This window comes from Hylobates moloch, unplaced genomic scaffold (genome assembly GCF_009828535.3).
Source record: "Hylobates moloch isolate HMO894 unplaced genomic scaffold, HMol_V3 SCAFFOLD_21, whole genome shotgun sequence".
NCBI classification, from domain to species: Eukaryota; Metazoa; Chordata; class Mammalia; order Primates; family Hylobatidae; genus Hylobates; species Hylobates moloch.
Genome location: NW_026652296.1, coordinates 2,031,239 through 2,048,471, shown reverse-complemented (window position 1 = coordinate 2,048,471; position 17,233 = coordinate 2,031,239). Strand labels below are relative to the sequence as shown.

Genomic DNA, 17,233 nt, shown 5'->3' with positions numbered 1-17,233 from the left:
TCTCACTCTGTCACCCAGGCTGGAGTGCAGTGGCACGATCTCCACTCACTGCAACCTCCGACTCCTGGGTTCAAGCAGTTGTCCTGCCGCAGCCCAGGTGGGGTGGGGTCTGGGTGCCCTGGGGCCCTGCCACCCTCCACTTGGACACGGGTGAGGAAGGGTTTGCCCTGAGCATCCCCTGTAGAAGCCCAGCTCAACAATTTTACTATTCTTATCATCTCTGATCTGTGGAAATATGTGTCCATTGAAAAAAAGGTTTTTTTTTTTTTTTTTTTTTTTTGACCCAGGCTGGAGTGCAGTGGCGCAATCTGGGCTCACTGCAAGCTCCGCCTCCCGGGTTCACACCATTCTCCTGCCTCAGCCTCTCTGAGTAGCTGGGACTACAGGCACCCGCCACCACGCCCGGCTAATTTTTTTGTATTTTTTAGTAAAGACGGGGTTTCACCGTGGTCTCGATCTCCTGACCTCGTGATCTGCCCGCCTCGGCCTCCCAAAGTGCTGGGATTACAAGCGTGAGCCACCGGGCCCGGCCGAAAATGAAGTTTTATCTATTCCTTATCAGACTCCTGGGGCGGCTGTGACGAAGTGCCACAAATCGGGTGACTTAACAGAAGTTGGCCGAGCATGGGGGCTTACATCTGTCATCTAGCACTGTGGGAGGCCGAGGCGGCCGGATCACCTGGGGTCAGGAGTTTAGGACCAGCCTGGCCAACATGGTGAAATCCCATCTCTACTAAAAAATATGTAAAAATTAGCTAGGGGTGGTGGCCCACACCTGTAGTCCCAGCTACCCAGGAGGCTGAGGCAGGAGAATCGCTTGAACCCCTGATGACTTGAGCCAAGATCGCGCCACTGCACTCCAGCCTGGGCGACACAGTGAGACTCTTGTCTCAAAAAAAAAAAAAAAAAAAACCCTAAGTGGATTCTCCTGTAGGTGGGGTGTGAGGCCTCTCAAGGCCAGGGAGGCCCTTTCTGCTCCATCCCCGGCCAGCGGTGGCAAAGGCTCCCGTCCCTGCCCTGTCTTCATGTAACTTCCCCCCGTGTGTCTGTCCTCTTACCTTCTGTACACCAGTTGTGGGATTTGGGCCTCTAAACCCAGGATGGTCCCATCTTGAGATCTTTAGTTACATTTGCACAGACCCCATGTCCAATAGTGATATTCTGAGGTTCTATGGATGTGGATTTGGGGGCACGTTTTTCGACCCCAAGCAACGTCCCTTTCCATCTTTTTTTTTTTTTTGGCGGCGGTGGGGGCGGTGCAGAGTCTTGCTCTGTCATGCAGGCTGGAGTGCAGTGGCACGATTTCGGCTCACTGCAACCTCCACCTCCCAGGTTCAAGCGATTCTCCTGCCTCAGCCTTCTGAATAGGTGGGATTACAGGCACGTACCACCACACCCAGCTAATTTATGTATTTTTAGTAGAGACAGGGTTTCACCATGTTGGCCAGGCTGGTCTCGAGCTCCTGAGCTCAGGTGATTCGCCCGCCTCGGCCTCCCACAGTGCTGGGATTGCAGGTGTGAGCCTCCACTCCCGGCCTCCCTTTCCATCTTGCAGTCGTGCATGCTTCCCGGCACACGTGCTGTGCTGAGTTCAGTCTCGCGTGGGGCCTTTGCCTCCTCCCTCGCCAGCGCAGCGGCTCTGCCCTCGGGTCCACCCCAGGTCCCGCCATGCCTGTCACCTCCACCCCTGCTCTGGACAATGGCAGTGGCCTGCTAACGGTGCCCCTACTTGGTGGCCGGGCCCCTCAGTCTTCCTATGTGGCTGCGTCAGGAAGCCAGTCCCCTCACTGGGAGTCCATGGTGCCCACAGCACTGGCCCCACTGCCCCTTCCTGTGTCTCGGCCATGCTGAGGCCACTCCCCGGACTGCAGGCTTTGGTGTTGCTGATCCCTGTGACCCTGTGCCCTGCCCAGACACCCCATGAAATGCCCTCTAATCAAAAAGCCAAAGACACCCACACGTCCCCAGGCTCTGCACAGCTGGGCCCACCACCCTCTCGTGTGCGCACTTTCTACACTATTCACGTTAGCCACCGTCGTCCCCCGCCTGCCCTGAGCTCCTGGAGGACGGAGACCTCGTTTGTGCGCAGTGCCCAGGTCGGCGCTGGCCCCAGGAGGGAGGCCTGAAGGGCAGACATGCTGGGGCAACCGGAGCTTCTTATCAGTGAACACACGTGCCGGAGACCTGTCCTGGTGCCACTAAAGAGGTGGCAGAGCCGCGGGGTGCAGCAGTGCTTGGCGGGGGCGGGGAGCAGCTGTGTGTGCATGGCATCCACCTGGGGTCCGCAGGTGTCAGGCCAGGGAGAGCCAGTGCCGGGAGGTCACACACGATGATTCCCTCTACAGAGCGTTCCAGAAACGATGAGGAGAGTGGATTGGTGGTCCTCAGGGGCTGAGGAGGGTGGGAGGGTGGAGGTAGCCGTGGACAGAAAAGGGCCACGCCAGGGTCCTCGGACCATCATCCTGTGTGTTGGTGGTGGGGCCACGAGTCTGCACATGTGAAAGAATCCTACTGGCTTCGTGTTTCAGGCTGGGAAGATGCCCAGCTCTGGAGGTGGAGGGTGGCGATGGGAGAGCCACTGAGCAGCACACTGCAGTAGCTCAAGTGGTGAACTTTATGTTTATCACCACGATAAAAAACATGACATAGGCCGGGCGCGGTGGCTCACGCCTGTAATCCCAGCACTTCGGGAGGCCGAGGCAGGCGGATCACGAGGTCAGGAGATCGAGACCATCCTGGCGAACACGGTGAAACCCCGTCTCTACTAAAAATACAAAAAAATTAGCCGGGTGTGGTGGTGGGCACCTGTAGTCCCAGCTACGCAGGAGGCTGAGCTTACAGTGAGCCAAGATCGTGCCACTGCACTCCAGCCTGGGTGACAGAGCGAGACTCTGGCTCAAAATATATATGTATGTATATATATATGACATAAAACTAAACATGCACACACACGCACGAGTGCAGGGGAGTGGGAACCTGCGTGCGGCGATGGCGTGTGTCCTGCGTGCGGCGATGGCGTGTGTGGTGTGGTCTTAGAGGGTGGCTCACCCAAGCTTCCCTGCGGGGGAAGCCGATAAAGGGCACGTGGGGTCTCTGTAGTGTTGCATCCAACAGCATGGGATCCACAACAGTCTCGAAAGAGGAAAGTCAAGATGTCGGGAGCCCACTGCCCTCTGGCGAGCTCCTGGAGGCTCTTGGAATGTTCGGGCTGCATCCACCCCAGCCCTCCTGGGACTGTCCCCTCCTGGCGCTCTTGCTCAATCTCTGCTAGAAGGCAGCGTGAGGTCAGCTGAACACAAAAGCAAACTTTTCTGCAGCCTGCACACCTGTTGGTGTTAGAATTCTGCAGGAAACATCTCTCCTGGGCTTTGCCACTGCCGAGGATCCTGGCTCTGGGGACATCTCCAGCAGCACCGCCAGGAAGAGGCCATACGGAGGACGCACGGCAGGCCCAACCCTGCCTGCTGTTCAAATAGTTCATATTCTTACTGCCAGGACTGGCTCCACCAACAGCCCCGCCCCCAGGCCAGGGTCTCCACTTCTGAAAGGAGCCAGACAGTCAGAGAGGACCCTAGGCTCCTCCATGTGACATGGGGTTAGCCACACAGGCAAGACAGAGGCAGGGTCCCTGGATGTGGCCCAATGACCTGATGGCCCACAGGCTGCTGAACCCATAGGGTGCAAGACAGGCCTGCATGAGAACTACCACCCCTCCCCAGGAGTGGGTGCTGGGGACAGGGCTTGTGAGAGACGGGGCTACCTGATCGTTTTTTCTTTCTTGTAACCGTCTGGTTCCTTAGGAGAAAAAAAATTGCTGCTTTGCAAAAAATCAGTGGGTCCCAGTGGATCCATGATGTTCCCCAGAGCCAGGAAATCGTTCCGCTTTCTGCCATGGCCTCCAGGGGGACAGGCCTGGGCGTGGCCCGGCTGGGTGTTGAGGGTGGGGACGGGGGTGTCTCACTCCCCCTGCCTTGTTCCCTCGTCAGTCCAGTGGGGATAACAATACCCAGCGAATGAGCCAAGGCCATACCTTCCCCGCCTGGGCCTGGAGCAGGCTCCCTTCTCCCTACCTGGGCACAGATGGGCACCTTCCCCGTTTAGGATCCTCTGGGCTCACAGGGAACCTGGGTGTCACCTGGGATCCGCAGCCAAGGGTGGAGCAGAGCCTCATGGGTCTGGTGGCTTCGCGCCGCCCCCCTGGCCCCATGTGCTGGGCAAGCCACGCCCCCAGTGCCCAGCCTGCCGCCCCCTACCAGGCCCCAGGGTCCAGGTCCCAGGAAGCCACTCCCCCCAGTTCCCCACCCAACCCCAGCCCTAGCCCCTTCTCTTCCTTGCCAAAGAGCTTCGTGGCTTCTTAAAACTGAGCGCCCCTCCCCATCCCCAGTGTCCCCGTCAGCGGAGGGAGGGCCTTGGAGGGAGAGAAAAGGGAGTGGGCAGGTTTGCTCAGGCAGGTGCAGCTCACGCCGCTAGAGTGGAATTTTGGATTTACAATGAAGAGTGCACTGCATGTGAGGTGCACACTGAAACATTCATCCTGACACTGAAGTTCAGATTTTGAAGTTCAGGGCTCTGCATCTTATCTGGTGACTCTAAGGAGCGTCCTGCTTCTTATCTGGTGACCCCAAGGAAAGGAGGTAGTGACCCAAGCGAGGAGGAGGTGGTGACAGGGAGAGTGGCTTCAACACTGATTTTCCTTAGTGGTGCCTGCCGGGAGGGAGTGCCGGGAGACGGGGCCACCTGGGGGTGAGGACGGCCAGGAGTTTAGGGGAACGCGGTACACCCTTCCACGAAGCCTCCCCTGCCTTCTTCCAGCCCCCGAGGGGGTGGTCTGGAGGGGCTGTGGGCAGGGGCCGAAGCCTGTCCCTGCTGGGGCCACTCGAGGCAGGCCGCCTGGGCGAGGCATCTCAGGGACGCCTCCTGTGGACAGAAAGGACAGCACCCTCCTCGCTCCAGAGCCTGCTGTGTTGGGAGATGCCCTTCCTGCCGGCAACCATGACAAACAACACATTATTATCTATCAACAAATCTTCTAACTTCCCCACTTTTCATTAGTCAGAGCCACAGACCTCCCGTGGGCAGAAGTGACCCGTTCTCCCCTGAGGTAGAGGATGCCAGCCTGGGCAGAGTCTCACCTGGCAGGATTTTTCCCACTCCAATTACAAAAACACATCTTGTGTGGGCTTTAGGAAAGAAGGTGGATTTGGTAACTTGTAAAACATTAAGCCCCAGGGCTAGCTTTAGGCAGGGCTGGATCCAGGTGCTCAGACAACAGCATGGCAAATCCGCCTCCTCCCAGCTCTCAGATTGGCTTTCCTCCGTGCTGTCTGCTCCAGGCAGACTCCCTCCACCAGGCAGCCTTGGCGAGGGCAGCCTTGGCGAGGGCAGCCTCGAAGGCGGCCAGGACGGCCGCTCCGCTGGAGAGGGCACCTCCTTCTCAGGCTTCCAGCCAGAGTCCCAGGACTGCCGCCCACTGGTGGGGCTGGGGATGTGATGTGTGTCACCCCAGACCCATTGTGGTGATGGTGCCGACCGATGCCTGAGATCCACATGAACCCTGGAGCCCAGGGGTGAAGTTGGCCTTACCGAACCCACCAGAGTGAGGGGGCAGTGGTTCCCCAAAGAAAACTGCGTCTCCTGAGCAGGTGCCTGAGGTGTCCCTAAGAGCTGAGGGGTTGGGAAAATAGTCCTAGGTTAGCTGCGTGATGTCGACCAGGCCACTTAACCTCCTTCGACGAGGTGGGTTTAGCTGAGGAAAGGGCTCAGAACGGTGCCGAAAACCTGGTGCTGTGGGCCGGAAGCCGTCCTTGTTGTTACTACGGTTGGAGCGCGTCACATGTGCCTGGCAGCAAGAGGATTTCTCCCAGGCAGGTGCCAGAAAGGGACCCCTGAACCTTGGCCCTGCCCTTCCCTGCTCCAGCTTCTACCCCTCCATGGACCCCTGTGTGTCCTCAAAGGGAAACTGAGGCCCCTCTGGAGCTTGACCCTTGACCCTGCCTTCTGCTCCAGGATCCGAAGACCCTGGATGTTCTCCCAGCAGTAGTCCCTGGATGTACCATCAGGTCTGGGGAGGGGTTTGGCCCCCGGGGGCATTGGGAGCAAGACATCCCTCCATCCTTATCAGACTTCAGTGGTGGGGGGGGGGCGGGCGCTGTTTGGTCCCCAGGGGCTGAGGGACCTGTCTGAGGTCACACCGCTGGGAAGTGGCCCCAGTCAGACCGACCTTCCAGTCCAGCCGACTTCAGACCCCGTGCTCATTTCCAACCCATGAGAAAGGAAGGAGAGAGGGGGTGGGGAGGAGGCGATCCTCCAGGGACCTTGGCGACCTCCCCCAGCCTCCTCCAGCCGGCCACCTCCAGCCCTGCCTGCCGAGAGGCCTGGCGCTTAATGACGTTAGCACAGTGCTGTCTGCTGCGAGCAGGTGCGTGCACCGCAAACAATGGAGCAATTTTCGGTAATGATGGGGAGGCCTGCAGCGGGCGCCAGAGCTGCTTCCTGCCCACAGGGGCGAGGGGCCTGCTGAGCTGCAGCCAGGCAGGGAGAGTGGTGCCAACTGGATTCAGAGGGCCAGGCAGAGGCCACTCAGCAACCGCTGCTCCATCCACCCCCGAGTGTGGCCGAGCCCATTCTGCAGGGGAAGAAGCCCAGGCCCAGGGAGCCCCAGCCTGGCCTCTTAGACGGGCAGGGACAGGAAGGATCGGGGCTGGCACCCTCCCAGGTGGTCTGGATTCTAGTCCCAGCCTTAACGCAGACCTGCTGGGTGGGCTGGGGCAGTCCCCATCTTCCAGGCCTCAGTTTCCCCTCCAGACACACTTTCTGCCTGACCTGGGCAACTGGGACCTCGGGCTCCACAGCCCACCCCCTGCTCCTCCCTTTTCTTTCCCCCAGTTCCTGCCCCAGCTTGGCTGAGTGGGGTCTTGTGCCCAACACAATGGAGGGACCCCAGTGGCACTCCATGGATGCTTCCTGTGAAGATCAGCAGAGCTGAGGTCTGGTACTGAGGCCCACAGAGGCTTCCTGGATGTCCCACTCTGCTCTCCATCCCGGGGGGTACCCCCACCAGCAACTGCACACAGTGGTGTCCCCCAAGAGGGCACAGTCCACGGGAGTGGGGGGAGCTACTTACACCTGCCGCACCATGGTGCCCAGAACACAGCAGGTGCCCAGGGACAGCGTGACGGAGCCAAAAGAGCATGGGCTTCAGAGTCACACCTGGCGGCCAGTCCTGGCTGCACTCCCAACTGCTGAGTGTGGCGTGGGACCGAGGTGTCACCAGCCTCCCAAACCCTGGTTCTCATACCTGTAGAATGAAGCGTGTCTGTGCCTCCCAAGATGGCTTCAAGGGCATAGGGTTCCCCGCCTGGACCTGGCACCCGAGAGAGTGCCAGTAAATGTTGGACGAAAGGCTCTTCATACCTCCAGGCCTGGCTATAAGCACTGGGTGGGCTGCGGGCCCAGAGAGACAGTGCCAGGCAGCCATGTATCCCCCAGGTCAGGGCTCCGGAAGCCTTGCCTGGGGCCCCAGCTGTCCCTCGCTGTGGCCCTGGCTCACCAGTAACTGGGCCTTTCCTACAGGACAGAAATGGGGTTGCCTGCTGGGTACCCTGAGAGCTCAGGGGCTTCATCCCACGCTGGGAAGGATCCTCACCCAGCATGTGCCCAGAACCTGTCCCAGGGGCACCCCAGAACCAGCACGAGGCAGGTGAGGTGGGCAGACACACAGCCAGTGGCAGCCTCTGAGGGCCTGGGCCGGGGAGACCCTACTGGCCTGAGCCCCTATTTCCTGAGGACCGCCCAGGGCCTGGCTGCAGCCCTGTCTCCTGCAACAGAAGGGCTGAGGGTGGCCCCGCTAGGTGGCCAGGCCACCCACATGCACCGTGGTAGCCCCCTGTGTCCCCGGCACGCCCTGTTCCTCGGGGACTCAAGGCTGGCTGTTCGTTGGTCCAGCTCACAGAAGCTGAGGGACCACGTGAGTGCTTGCCCTGTGCAGCCCACTCCCCACTACCGTGCCTGGCACACAGTAGGTGCTCAGTAAACAGCAGTGGCCTGGGTGAGCAGACACCCAGGCGGCAGCTCCAGCCCGGGCCCCGCAGGCTCTGTCTCCCCTCCCAGATGCTCACTCACGGAGAGAGGCCCCCTTGTGTGTGTGTTTGCTGTAGAACTCAGGCCCAATAGACTCGGTGTCTTTCTTCTCTCTTCCTCCATCCCGCACAGGAGCTCCAGGGAGCGGCAGTTTCCAGAGATTGAAGGCAAAATTGCTTGAAAGCCTGTGCTTTTATCCTCCAATTTGTAGCCATTTAGCAGGGCCGGGCGGAGGGGCAGCCAGGGCTCTGCTGGGCTGTCGGCACAGAAGCGCCCATCACTGCAGAGAACGGTTCTTTGTCCTTTCCCAGACAGCTCTCGGCTACGGGAACAACACCCACTGCGGAGCCACGCTGGGTGGTATGGGGGGCCCGCAGGGGAGGCCAACGGCTGGCCTGCTGGAGGAAACTCAGGGCCTCCCAGAGGCAGAAGGGGCGCCCCACTCTGAAAGTGACATCTGCCATCATGGTTCCAGGTCTGCTTGGGACTGTGCCAAGCCCCAGGGGCAGAGGTGCACACGGGCTGGGGCTAGAATTATGAAGGAAGGCCCAGGTGTCCCCAGTCTTGCCCCTCCCTCTGTCACTAAGAGGGATCTTGTGTGGCTTCTGCCCAGGAAGAGGAGCCTGTCTCAGAGGGGTCACTTGAGTGTCTGGGAGGCAGTCAGAGGTCCAGGAGCCGGAAGGAGAGAGCGGATGGTGGGAGAGGGAGAGCGGGGTTGGGGGGGTAAGGAGAGCAGGGATGGGTGGGGGAAGGAGAGCGGGGATGCAGGGAAGGAGAGCAGGGACGGGGGGAAGGAGAGCAGGGATGGGTAGGGGAAGGAGAGCGGGGATGGGGAGAGGGAGAGCGGGGATGGGGAGAGGGAGAGCAGGGATGGGGGAGGGAGAGCGGGGATGGGTGGGGGAAGGACAGCGGGGACAGTGGGGGAAGGAGAGCAGAGATGGGGGTTGGAGGGGGTTGTGGAGCTTCAGATTCTGGGAGAAGTTTCCAGGGAGTTTGGAAAACAAAAGTGCAGGTCTAGCTTCTAGCTTCGGGGCGTGAAAAAAGTCTGGAGGTGAGGCATTTTGCCGTTAGCTTCCCCTCTGCAGTGCTGAGAGCTGGCGTGGCTGGGAAGCGATGCTTTGAGGGGGAGATGCAGGTCTCCCTGCCCAGGTGGACCCCCTACCCCACCCCCAGCACTGGCTGTGAGAGTAGCCAGAAAATGGCGAGATTCTCTCCCTGGGTAGGAAGGAAAGATGTGAGCAGAAGCGTGCCTAGCAAGGCTGCACTGTCGGAAGTAGAGTGGGCTCAGAGACGTCAGGGCCCTCCAGGCTGGAGCTGGGGGAGGGGATGTTGGGGGAGGTGGCACCTGGCCCACCGAGTTTGCATCTCACCTGGGTTGGGCTTGTCTGGTTTCCAAGTGGCATCTGAGCACCTGGGTGTGGGCATCTGCCTGGGTTCGGGCTGGTGTCTGCCTCCCTCTCCTGGGGCCCCTGGAGCAGGTGCAACTGCCTTCGGGATTAAAGGCTCTCGGGCCACAGTGAAGGGTGCTACCTTCCCTCCCTCCGTCTTCCTCCCCGTGTCCTCATCCTGCACCCTCAGTCCCCCCTCCACGCCTTTGCCCACGACAGCTCCTCTCACAAAGCTGCCTCCGCTCCGGGGCCCATCCCTTCTAGCAGCCCCGCCAGCCTAGCTCCAGCCAGCAAGCCCAATCCCTCCCCTCTGGTCACTGCAGTCCCTCTGCCACCCAGCCCCTGCACACGCTGGGCATGGTCATGATCCTCCCTGGGTCCCGAGTCTTGCTGGGGTGCAACCCTGCTCCTGACCAAGAAAGATGAGGCACCTGTCCTGGGGGCAGGAAGGCTGCATGGGGCAGGGGCTGCGTGTCTGTGTTCTCAGCACCAGAGCGAGCCCCTCCTGAGCGGGGCGTGGGCTGCATCTCCTCACCCGCCAGCCAGGTCTTGAGAAGTGCAGGGGTCTGGCGGTAGGGCACATGAAACCCTTCTTGGGATTAAACCCTGGTGCGGCAGGCTGGTCTTTCACCCCCACTGCAGTCCCCCGACTTAGAAGAAAATACAGAGGCCTCAGCCTCACGCCTGCTTCTCAGTGATTTCTTGACTCCCTGGAGTCTCCCCTCAAAGCACGAAGGCTCTGACCACCCCACAAAGTCCTCAGGAATCAGCACCAATAAAAAAATACACTTTATTGTGACCTCACGGTTTGCAGGGCAGCGCAGCGGGCACAGGCAGAGGAGCATGCAGAGCGCGTGGCACGGGTGCACAGCACATGGCGAAGCGGCCCCTGCCCGGGCACCTCCTCTGGACAGCCCCTGCACACCTCGGGACCCTCGGGCCTGGCCGGGCCCCCTCCTCCCAACAACCCCCAGAGGTCCTGGCTGAGCAAACAGAGTGGCCGGGGCAGGCTTGGCCACCAGGGCCGGTGTGAGCCCAGAGGCGGGGTGGGCAGAAGCAGCTGGCACAGCTCAGCCGGAAGCCTTAGCGGAGGGAGGAGGGCGTGGGAGCCCACACCTGCCAATCCAGCCCTGAGCTCCTCAGCAATTTTGTCTCTCTTGATTAAACATCCCAGGAACATCAAGTTCACAGACATGTTTTCTTCTTCATCTTTCTGAAAACACCCAGAATGGAAAAGCAGAGAACAGCTTCGAGGTTCCTAGGGCCCCTTGACACTTTTGGGGGCAGAGAGAGTTGGTGGGAAGAGGGGTGAAAGGGCCAGGCCTGAGGCTTATGCAAGAGACAGAAGGCAGCAAAGGCAGTGTCCTGGGCTTGTCCGGGGAGAGGAACAGTGTACAGGTGTGTGCAGGGGTGTGCAGGTGTGTGCAGGGCTGTGCAGGAGTGTGCAGGGGTGTGCACGTGCAGAGGCAAACTGCTAGGACAGGAGGCCTGGAGCACACCCGGGTGCTTGCTTTGGGAAGAACACCAACCAGTAACTGCGAAGGGTGGACACCAGCAGGGGGTGGGCAGCATGTCTGGGACCTCCAGACTGTCCCTCCTGGTGGAGCCAGAATGTGGGGGGCAGGGCCGGCCACCCAGCCTCCAGTCCAGCCAGTGAGGGGCCCTCTGGCCAACCCAGGAAGGTGCCTCCATGGCAGGGTGGGTGGCCTAAGAGAGGCTGCCGTGGCATTAAGAGAGGGCCACAGACATGGCGGGGCTCACCCCTGGGGGAACGAGCCGGTGGGGGGCAGCAGGGCCAGCTGCCCAGGAGACCTGGGCTGAGAGAGGCGTGGCTGAGGGAGGCTCTGGTGGGCCACTCACTTCCAGCAGTGCTCCAGGGAGCTGTGGGGCTGGATTTTGAGCTTCTGGGGGCAGAGCAGCTTGGTGAAGGCCCGGCGGAAGCTGTGGTGGCACAGCGGGTAGAGGACAGGGTTGACAGCCGAGTTGGCCCACAGGAGCCAGAAGGAGGTTTCGTACCAGTAGTCAGGGACGCAGTGGCCGTGGCAGGCGGCCCGGATGATCATCAGCAGCGTGTACGGGGCCCAGCAGAGCCCAAAGATGCTCACGATGACGGCCAGCGACTTGGCCACTTTCCTGTCCCGAGATAGCCGAAAGCGCTGGGTGAAGCTCTGGGACACCATCTTCATGCGCTTCTCCAGCGAGGCCGAGGATGCCGACGGCTTGGAGCCCCTCTTGAGTGAGCGCGGCCTCTCAGTGCCCCTCGAGGAGCTGCCGGAGCTGGAGGTGGGTGAAGCCGCAGAGCCGCCCCCACCGCCACCCCCGAGGGCTGCCTCCCCGGCCTCAGCGGCGCCTGTGGCCGCCTCACCCACCCCATACCTGTGCAGCGGCATGGCCTCCCCGTGCCCCTTCTGCCAGCAGCCCCAGCAGCCAGGCGGTGGGGGTGGTGAGGGCTGGGCCTCCGGAGGGGGCTCGGGGCCGGCTGCCTCTCGAGCCCCATCCAGCCGGAGGCGGGTGCGCCTCTGGATGTTCAGGTAGATGCTGAGGTTGAAGAAGGTGACGCTGAGGAAGGGCGTGAAGAACTCCAGGGTGGAAGCCGTGATGAGGAAGTACCAGTTGTAGAAGAACTCGGCATAGCAGTGGCCCTCGGGGATGGAGCTGCCCCCGAACAGGTGCTCCCAGCTCAGGATGGCCGGCCCGTACAGCAGGAAGGCCAGCACCCACACCAGCAGCATCTTCCGCACTGCCCGCCGCGTGTCACCCTGCTGGGCCCGGTATGAGACCTGCAGAAGGGCAGGCTGGTGAGGGGCGGGGCGGAAGGAATATTGGACTGGGTGCACCCTCGCAGCCTGTGGGCCCCTATGTGGGCCCTTCCCTCAGCAGCAATGCTCCTCCTTTCCCCTCCTGTCCTCCCTCCCTCCCTCTTTCCCCTCCCTTCCTCTAACCCTCCCCACTGGGGTCCCGGGCTGGTGCCCTGCCACACTCAGTGAGAGCCTCAGAAGCTCCCTGGGACCAACCCGAATCCTCACTCTCTGCTAGGCTGCCTGTTTACCACCCCCTACCAGCTGTGAGCTCCCTGGGGGTCCTGTCCTTGGCCCCTGCACCCCTGGGACCAGACTCAGCATCAGCCCCAGACCATGTGCGCACGCAGCTGTTTCTGACATGATGCATCCTGATCCTGCAAAGGCCCCAGCCATCTGCAGAGGTTGGGGTGGGAGGTCCAGCCCCACTCCTGCACAGGTGCTTGCACCCCTGGGAGCTGGAGGTGCAGGAGTGAAGCCACAAGCTGGTCACTGCTGGGAGACATCCCCCACCCCGCCACAGAACAAAGCATCCCAGATCGACCTCAGGGCCTCTGGGGAAGAACAGGGAGAGAGGGCAGGGCCCTCCTCAGGGCAGAGAGCAAACAGCTGGTGGGGGCAGGGGGCAGGAGGGCCAAGGGATCCCACTGAGGGGTCTCAGGTAGGACAGCTCGAGGAGGAGGAGGACCTGAGAGCCCCTGCCACCCTCCCCCACCAGCCTGATGGCGTTTACCTTGGTGACGGCGGGAGCAATGTTCACAGCTATTGCTAATGAGAGGTGGGCAGAGCACCCCCATGCCAGGCTCTCTGCTCGGCCGCTTTACCCTTCGTGGCAGCTCTCCTTGTGCCCCATGCCTGGTGGCTCCAGGAAAGGAGGGAGAGACCACAGGAGGATGGGCTCAAGAGGACCCCAAAGCCATGCTCTTTGCACCCTGTCTCTTAGCCTTTCTAGGCTAGAACCAAACAACCTGCCCTCAGTCCTGCAGAGGCCCCCATAAAGCCCTGGCGAGGTGAGCTGCCAAGGAGATGAGAAGGGGAAGGAGTGACTTCAGCAGCGGCTCCCTGTGCTGCATGGCTCTGATGCGGGAGCCTGGGTGGGGCAGGGTCCCTCACTCAGGTGGCCGCTCCCACGAAGGGAAATCTGTGGAGCCAGGATCTGCCGCCTGCCTTCCCGGGGCCTGTGTGTGTGTGCACGCTTGCACACACGCATGTGTGAGGGATGTCACCCAGGACCTCTGGCCCCAGATCCTCCCTTAACTCCGGGGACTGTGGACCTGCCCCAGGGCAGTGGCTGCAGCGACAGCCCTGCCTTCAGGAACATCTGCGTCCAGATTCCCTGCCTCCTGCCTGGGCCAGGCCAGTCTGGCTACAGCCATGGCCCCGAGTGGGCAGCTGGCCATCGAGTGGCCCATGTGTCAGCAGCAAAGCAGGTGGGACCAAGCCCACTTCTGCCCACAACTCAGAAGTGGCCATCCTCACCCAGGTGCCTCCCATGGGCGTCCCGACTGTCCCTGCGGAGTGAACAGGGGCTCCGCAGCCCAGGACTCACGGCTCGGGTGACCGACAGGAAGCGGTCGTAGCTGATGAGCACGATGTTGAAGGCAGAGGAGGTGCACAGCAGGTAGTCCACTACCAGCCACAGCTTGCAGAGGCCCCGGCCGAAGGTCCAGCGGCCTGTCAGCACGTAGGGTACATACAGTGGGATGCAGAAGGCGCCTGTGGGGAGTAGGGCCACAGTGGGACCATGCAGCCAGGGGCCAGGGGCCAGACGGACCTAAGCGCAGACACCAGCGGGACCTGGGGTCACATGGTGGCTGCTTTTCTGGAACTAGCCATCCTCATCTTACCGCCCCTCCACCTGGTGTCAGCCACAAACTCTGCCCTGCCGCCAGCCTTCACCCCCACATAGCTCCCAGCACCATCTGTGTCCCCTGGGCCTGGGGGCAGGAGGGATGATCCAGGCATGGGGAACTCTGGCCACCACAAGACCCCGAGAGCCTGGAGTCAGGACTCCCTGGACTTCTGTCCAGCCCTCCCAGCCCTCAAAGGAGGAAAGAAGACAATTTCCTTCTCCCCTCCTCCCGCTGGACTCCAGCCCCTACCCTGGCGTTGGACAGCCCTCCCTCTCAGCTTAGACAAGGAGAAGGCCTTTCTCCTGGCTGAAAGGGCACTTGGTTGCAGCCGCCAGCCGCCAGCCGCTACTACAACTGCCAAGCAGGCTTGAAGCGTCTGGGAGACGCACCTCACAGCCCCAACAGGTGTCTGGCGCTCCAGCCCCCTCCGCCTGCCCCGCCCCCCAGCCGGCAGCAGAGCCTGGACACGTGAGAGCACGCTCCTCCGAGCGTCTCCCCCAACCCCCACCTTCCTTATGGTCCCTTCCCCCAACACAGCTCTAAAAATCCCCCTTCCATGTCCCCTCCCCCAGACCTTCTCTAAACCGCCCCACTGCGCCCTCCGCGCGTCCTAAGTCCGCAGCAGCCTTTGTTTGGCTACAGCGCAGGAGCCAGAGCTGCACCCGCTGCCTTTGCGCCTTGCGCCTCGCCCAGTGCCCGTGTCCCTTCCCGGGGACATCTCTCCCCAACCCCTGTCCCGAGGCCTGAGTGGCAAGGAACTTCGCCTGTGCCCCCCACCCCATGGGCTCCAGACGCCCCCTTCCCAGGCCGGGTCCCCTGGTGGGGCGTGTGCCTGCGGGAGCCACCCAGGTCCGTGCTCCAGTCCCCGCTGGCCCGGCCACGCTGGGCGCCCCTGGGTCCCACGGCGGCCGGGGGCTAGGGATTTACCGACGAGGAAGTCGGAGATGGCGAGGTTGAGCAGGAAGAAGTTGTTCTGGGTGCGGAGGCTCGAGTCGGCCACGAAGGCGAGCATGACCAGCGCGTTGCCCAGCACCGTGGCCACGATGAGCAGCGCCATGAGCGCGGCCAGCACCGCGGTCCAGGCTGCTGAGAAGCCGCGCGCCCCGCCCGCCGCCGCCGCCTCGCCCGCCAGCGCCCCCGAAGCGTTCAGCGGCCCGTCGGGCGGCGCGCGCTCCATGGCCCCGCAGGCTCACGCGGCTCCGGGACGCGGGGCAGGGCGCCGGCCGAGAGCTGGGCGGCCGGGAGGGGCCCCGGCCCGGGAGCCTAGTCTTTGCGGGCCCTTGGCCGGGTCGGGTTCCCCGGGGGGCACCCAGCGCATGGTCCGCGGGGCCAGGGCCGGGGCCAGGGCAGGCGGTGCCGAGGGGGCCGGGGCCGGATCCGAGCCCAGTGGGGCCAGCAGCGCGGCTGCTGCAGCGGGAGAGGAGCCGGAGCCTGAGCCGCTGCCGGCGCGACCGTGCACCCGGAGCGCAACGCGCAGCCGAGTGCGCCCCGCGCCCAGCCCACCGCCCCGCGCGCCCCGCGCAGCGCCCCCGCCATTGGCTGCCGCCCTCGCCCCGCCCCCTCCCCGCCCCCGCCCCGCCCGGCTCCGGCAGCACCACGGACAGCGCCGCGTGCCCGCCGGGCTGCCTGGAGCCCAGCCCCTGGGCTCACAGCAGCTGGCTGGGAGCCCGGCCGGGGCTTGACCGGGTCTGGGGGCTCGCCTGCGGTCAGTCAGCCCGCAGGTCTGGAGCCGGGGTCTGGGTTGCTCGGCCTTTCCCGTGCCCTCGGCCCTGGTGACTCCTGCCCGGTCATCATGGAGAGCCCTGGCGCCTGTGGGGACCCGGGGTGGGGGTGGGGGAAACGCCTGCACCCGCGCTCCTGGGAACTTGCCCTGCGGGGCTTTTCCTCGGTGCATGTTTTGGGAATGTGGGTCTCCGGGGGAAGGAACGTCTGGAGGAGAAGGGATGGGGAGGAGGGGGTCTTGGAAAGCGGGTGCCCAGACCAGGGGTCCGCTCCACCTCCCGTTTGCACGGACCCTGGGTGCCAGCCTCCCTGTGGACAGGGCCCAGTGCAGGGTCCAGGGTGACCTGCAAGGCGCAGGCAGATGTGGAGTTACATAAGGGAAGATGAGGCGCCGGGCGGACCCAGCCGGAGGGGAGCGCGTCTAGCCTGGGCTCCGGCGGCCTCAGGCTGAGGAGGGAGCAGCAAGCCGCTTGGAGCCCAGCCACGGACCCCCGTGGACAGAGGGGCAGTCGCCACTGCAGCGGACAGACGAGGTCACTGCGCTCAGGGCGCAGGTGGCGGCTGTGTTAGCGCCTGTGGGAGGGGACGGGGGAGGAGAGGAGAGGTGGCAGGAGGGAGCGCCCCCACCGCCAGACACATGCGCTCAGATACACTGGGTCAAGGACAGATTCCTCCTGAAACACTCAGGGCAGACAGACAGACATGCCCACACTCAGATACACAGACACCCACAGGCCAGGTAAGCAGCCACCAGTGCCCGGCTGAGGACCCACCAAGAGCGAGACACACATCAGACAGCAGACAGGGAGGGAGCCGCGCCCCAGGAGAAGGAAGCAGCAACTCCGCTCGGTCGCCAGCCAGCCGAAGGCATCCCTGGTGCCTCAAGGAGGCCAGAGTGCGCGTGCCTGGGGGAGGGGCTGCAGAGGGGACCCCGGGCGCTGACATCCACCGTCACTCCCCTACTTACAGCAGCTTCCCCATACCGTGGGGACCTGCCCCTTCCCCTCAGCCCCAGTGGCGCTTCAGAAACTTTGGGGAAAGAGGAGCTGGGATTCCTCTGCTGCCACCTCAGGGCTGACTGCAGAAAGGAACCCCCAGACCCATGGCCCCAGTCAGCCCACTATTCCACGGCTTCTAGGAGCCTGCTCTGCGGGGAGGGGTGCGGCTTCCCTCTCTGACTACCTAGTTGTACTCATTCCACTCCGCCTGCAAACCCTACTCCTCATACAGGCTTCCTCAAATTCCCTGCACCCCACCCCAACTCACCCAGCGTGGAGGGGCTCCGCCTGGACAAGGGAAAACTTTTCAAGGGGAAAAGTTCCGTGGAGCTGGGCAGCAAGGGGCTGTGAGGCCATCAGAGCTGCCACCCAGGCCTGCTGCGGCCCTTGACTCA

At 62.7% G+C, this 17,233-nt stretch overlaps 1 protein-coding gene across 3 annotated transcripts; it reads right to left on the bottom strand.

Moving 5' to 3' along the window:
* Positions 1-9,811: 9,811 nt before the first annotated feature.
* Positions 9,812-15,653, bottom strand: HRH3 (histamine receptor H3). Of its 3 annotated transcripts, XM_032143203.2 has the most exons (4): positions 15,046-15,653; positions 13,815-13,981; positions 11,484-12,247; positions 9,812-10,680 (listed from the first exon to the last, which is right to left on the bottom strand). In XM_032143203.2, coding segments are annotated over exons 1-4 (1,182 nt in total). In that variant the 5' UTR covers positions 15,296-15,653; the 3' UTR covers positions 9,812-10,679. The 3 variants fall into 3 exon arrangements, with proteins under 3 accessions (XP_031999094.1, XP_031999093.1, XP_031999092.1); XM_032143202.2 differs by having other exon boundaries at positions 9,828-12,247; positions 13,815-13,939; positions 15,046-15,651; XM_032143201.2 differs by having other exon boundaries at positions 9,831-12,247; positions 15,046-15,650.
* Positions 15,654-17,233: the final 1,580 nt, after the last annotated feature.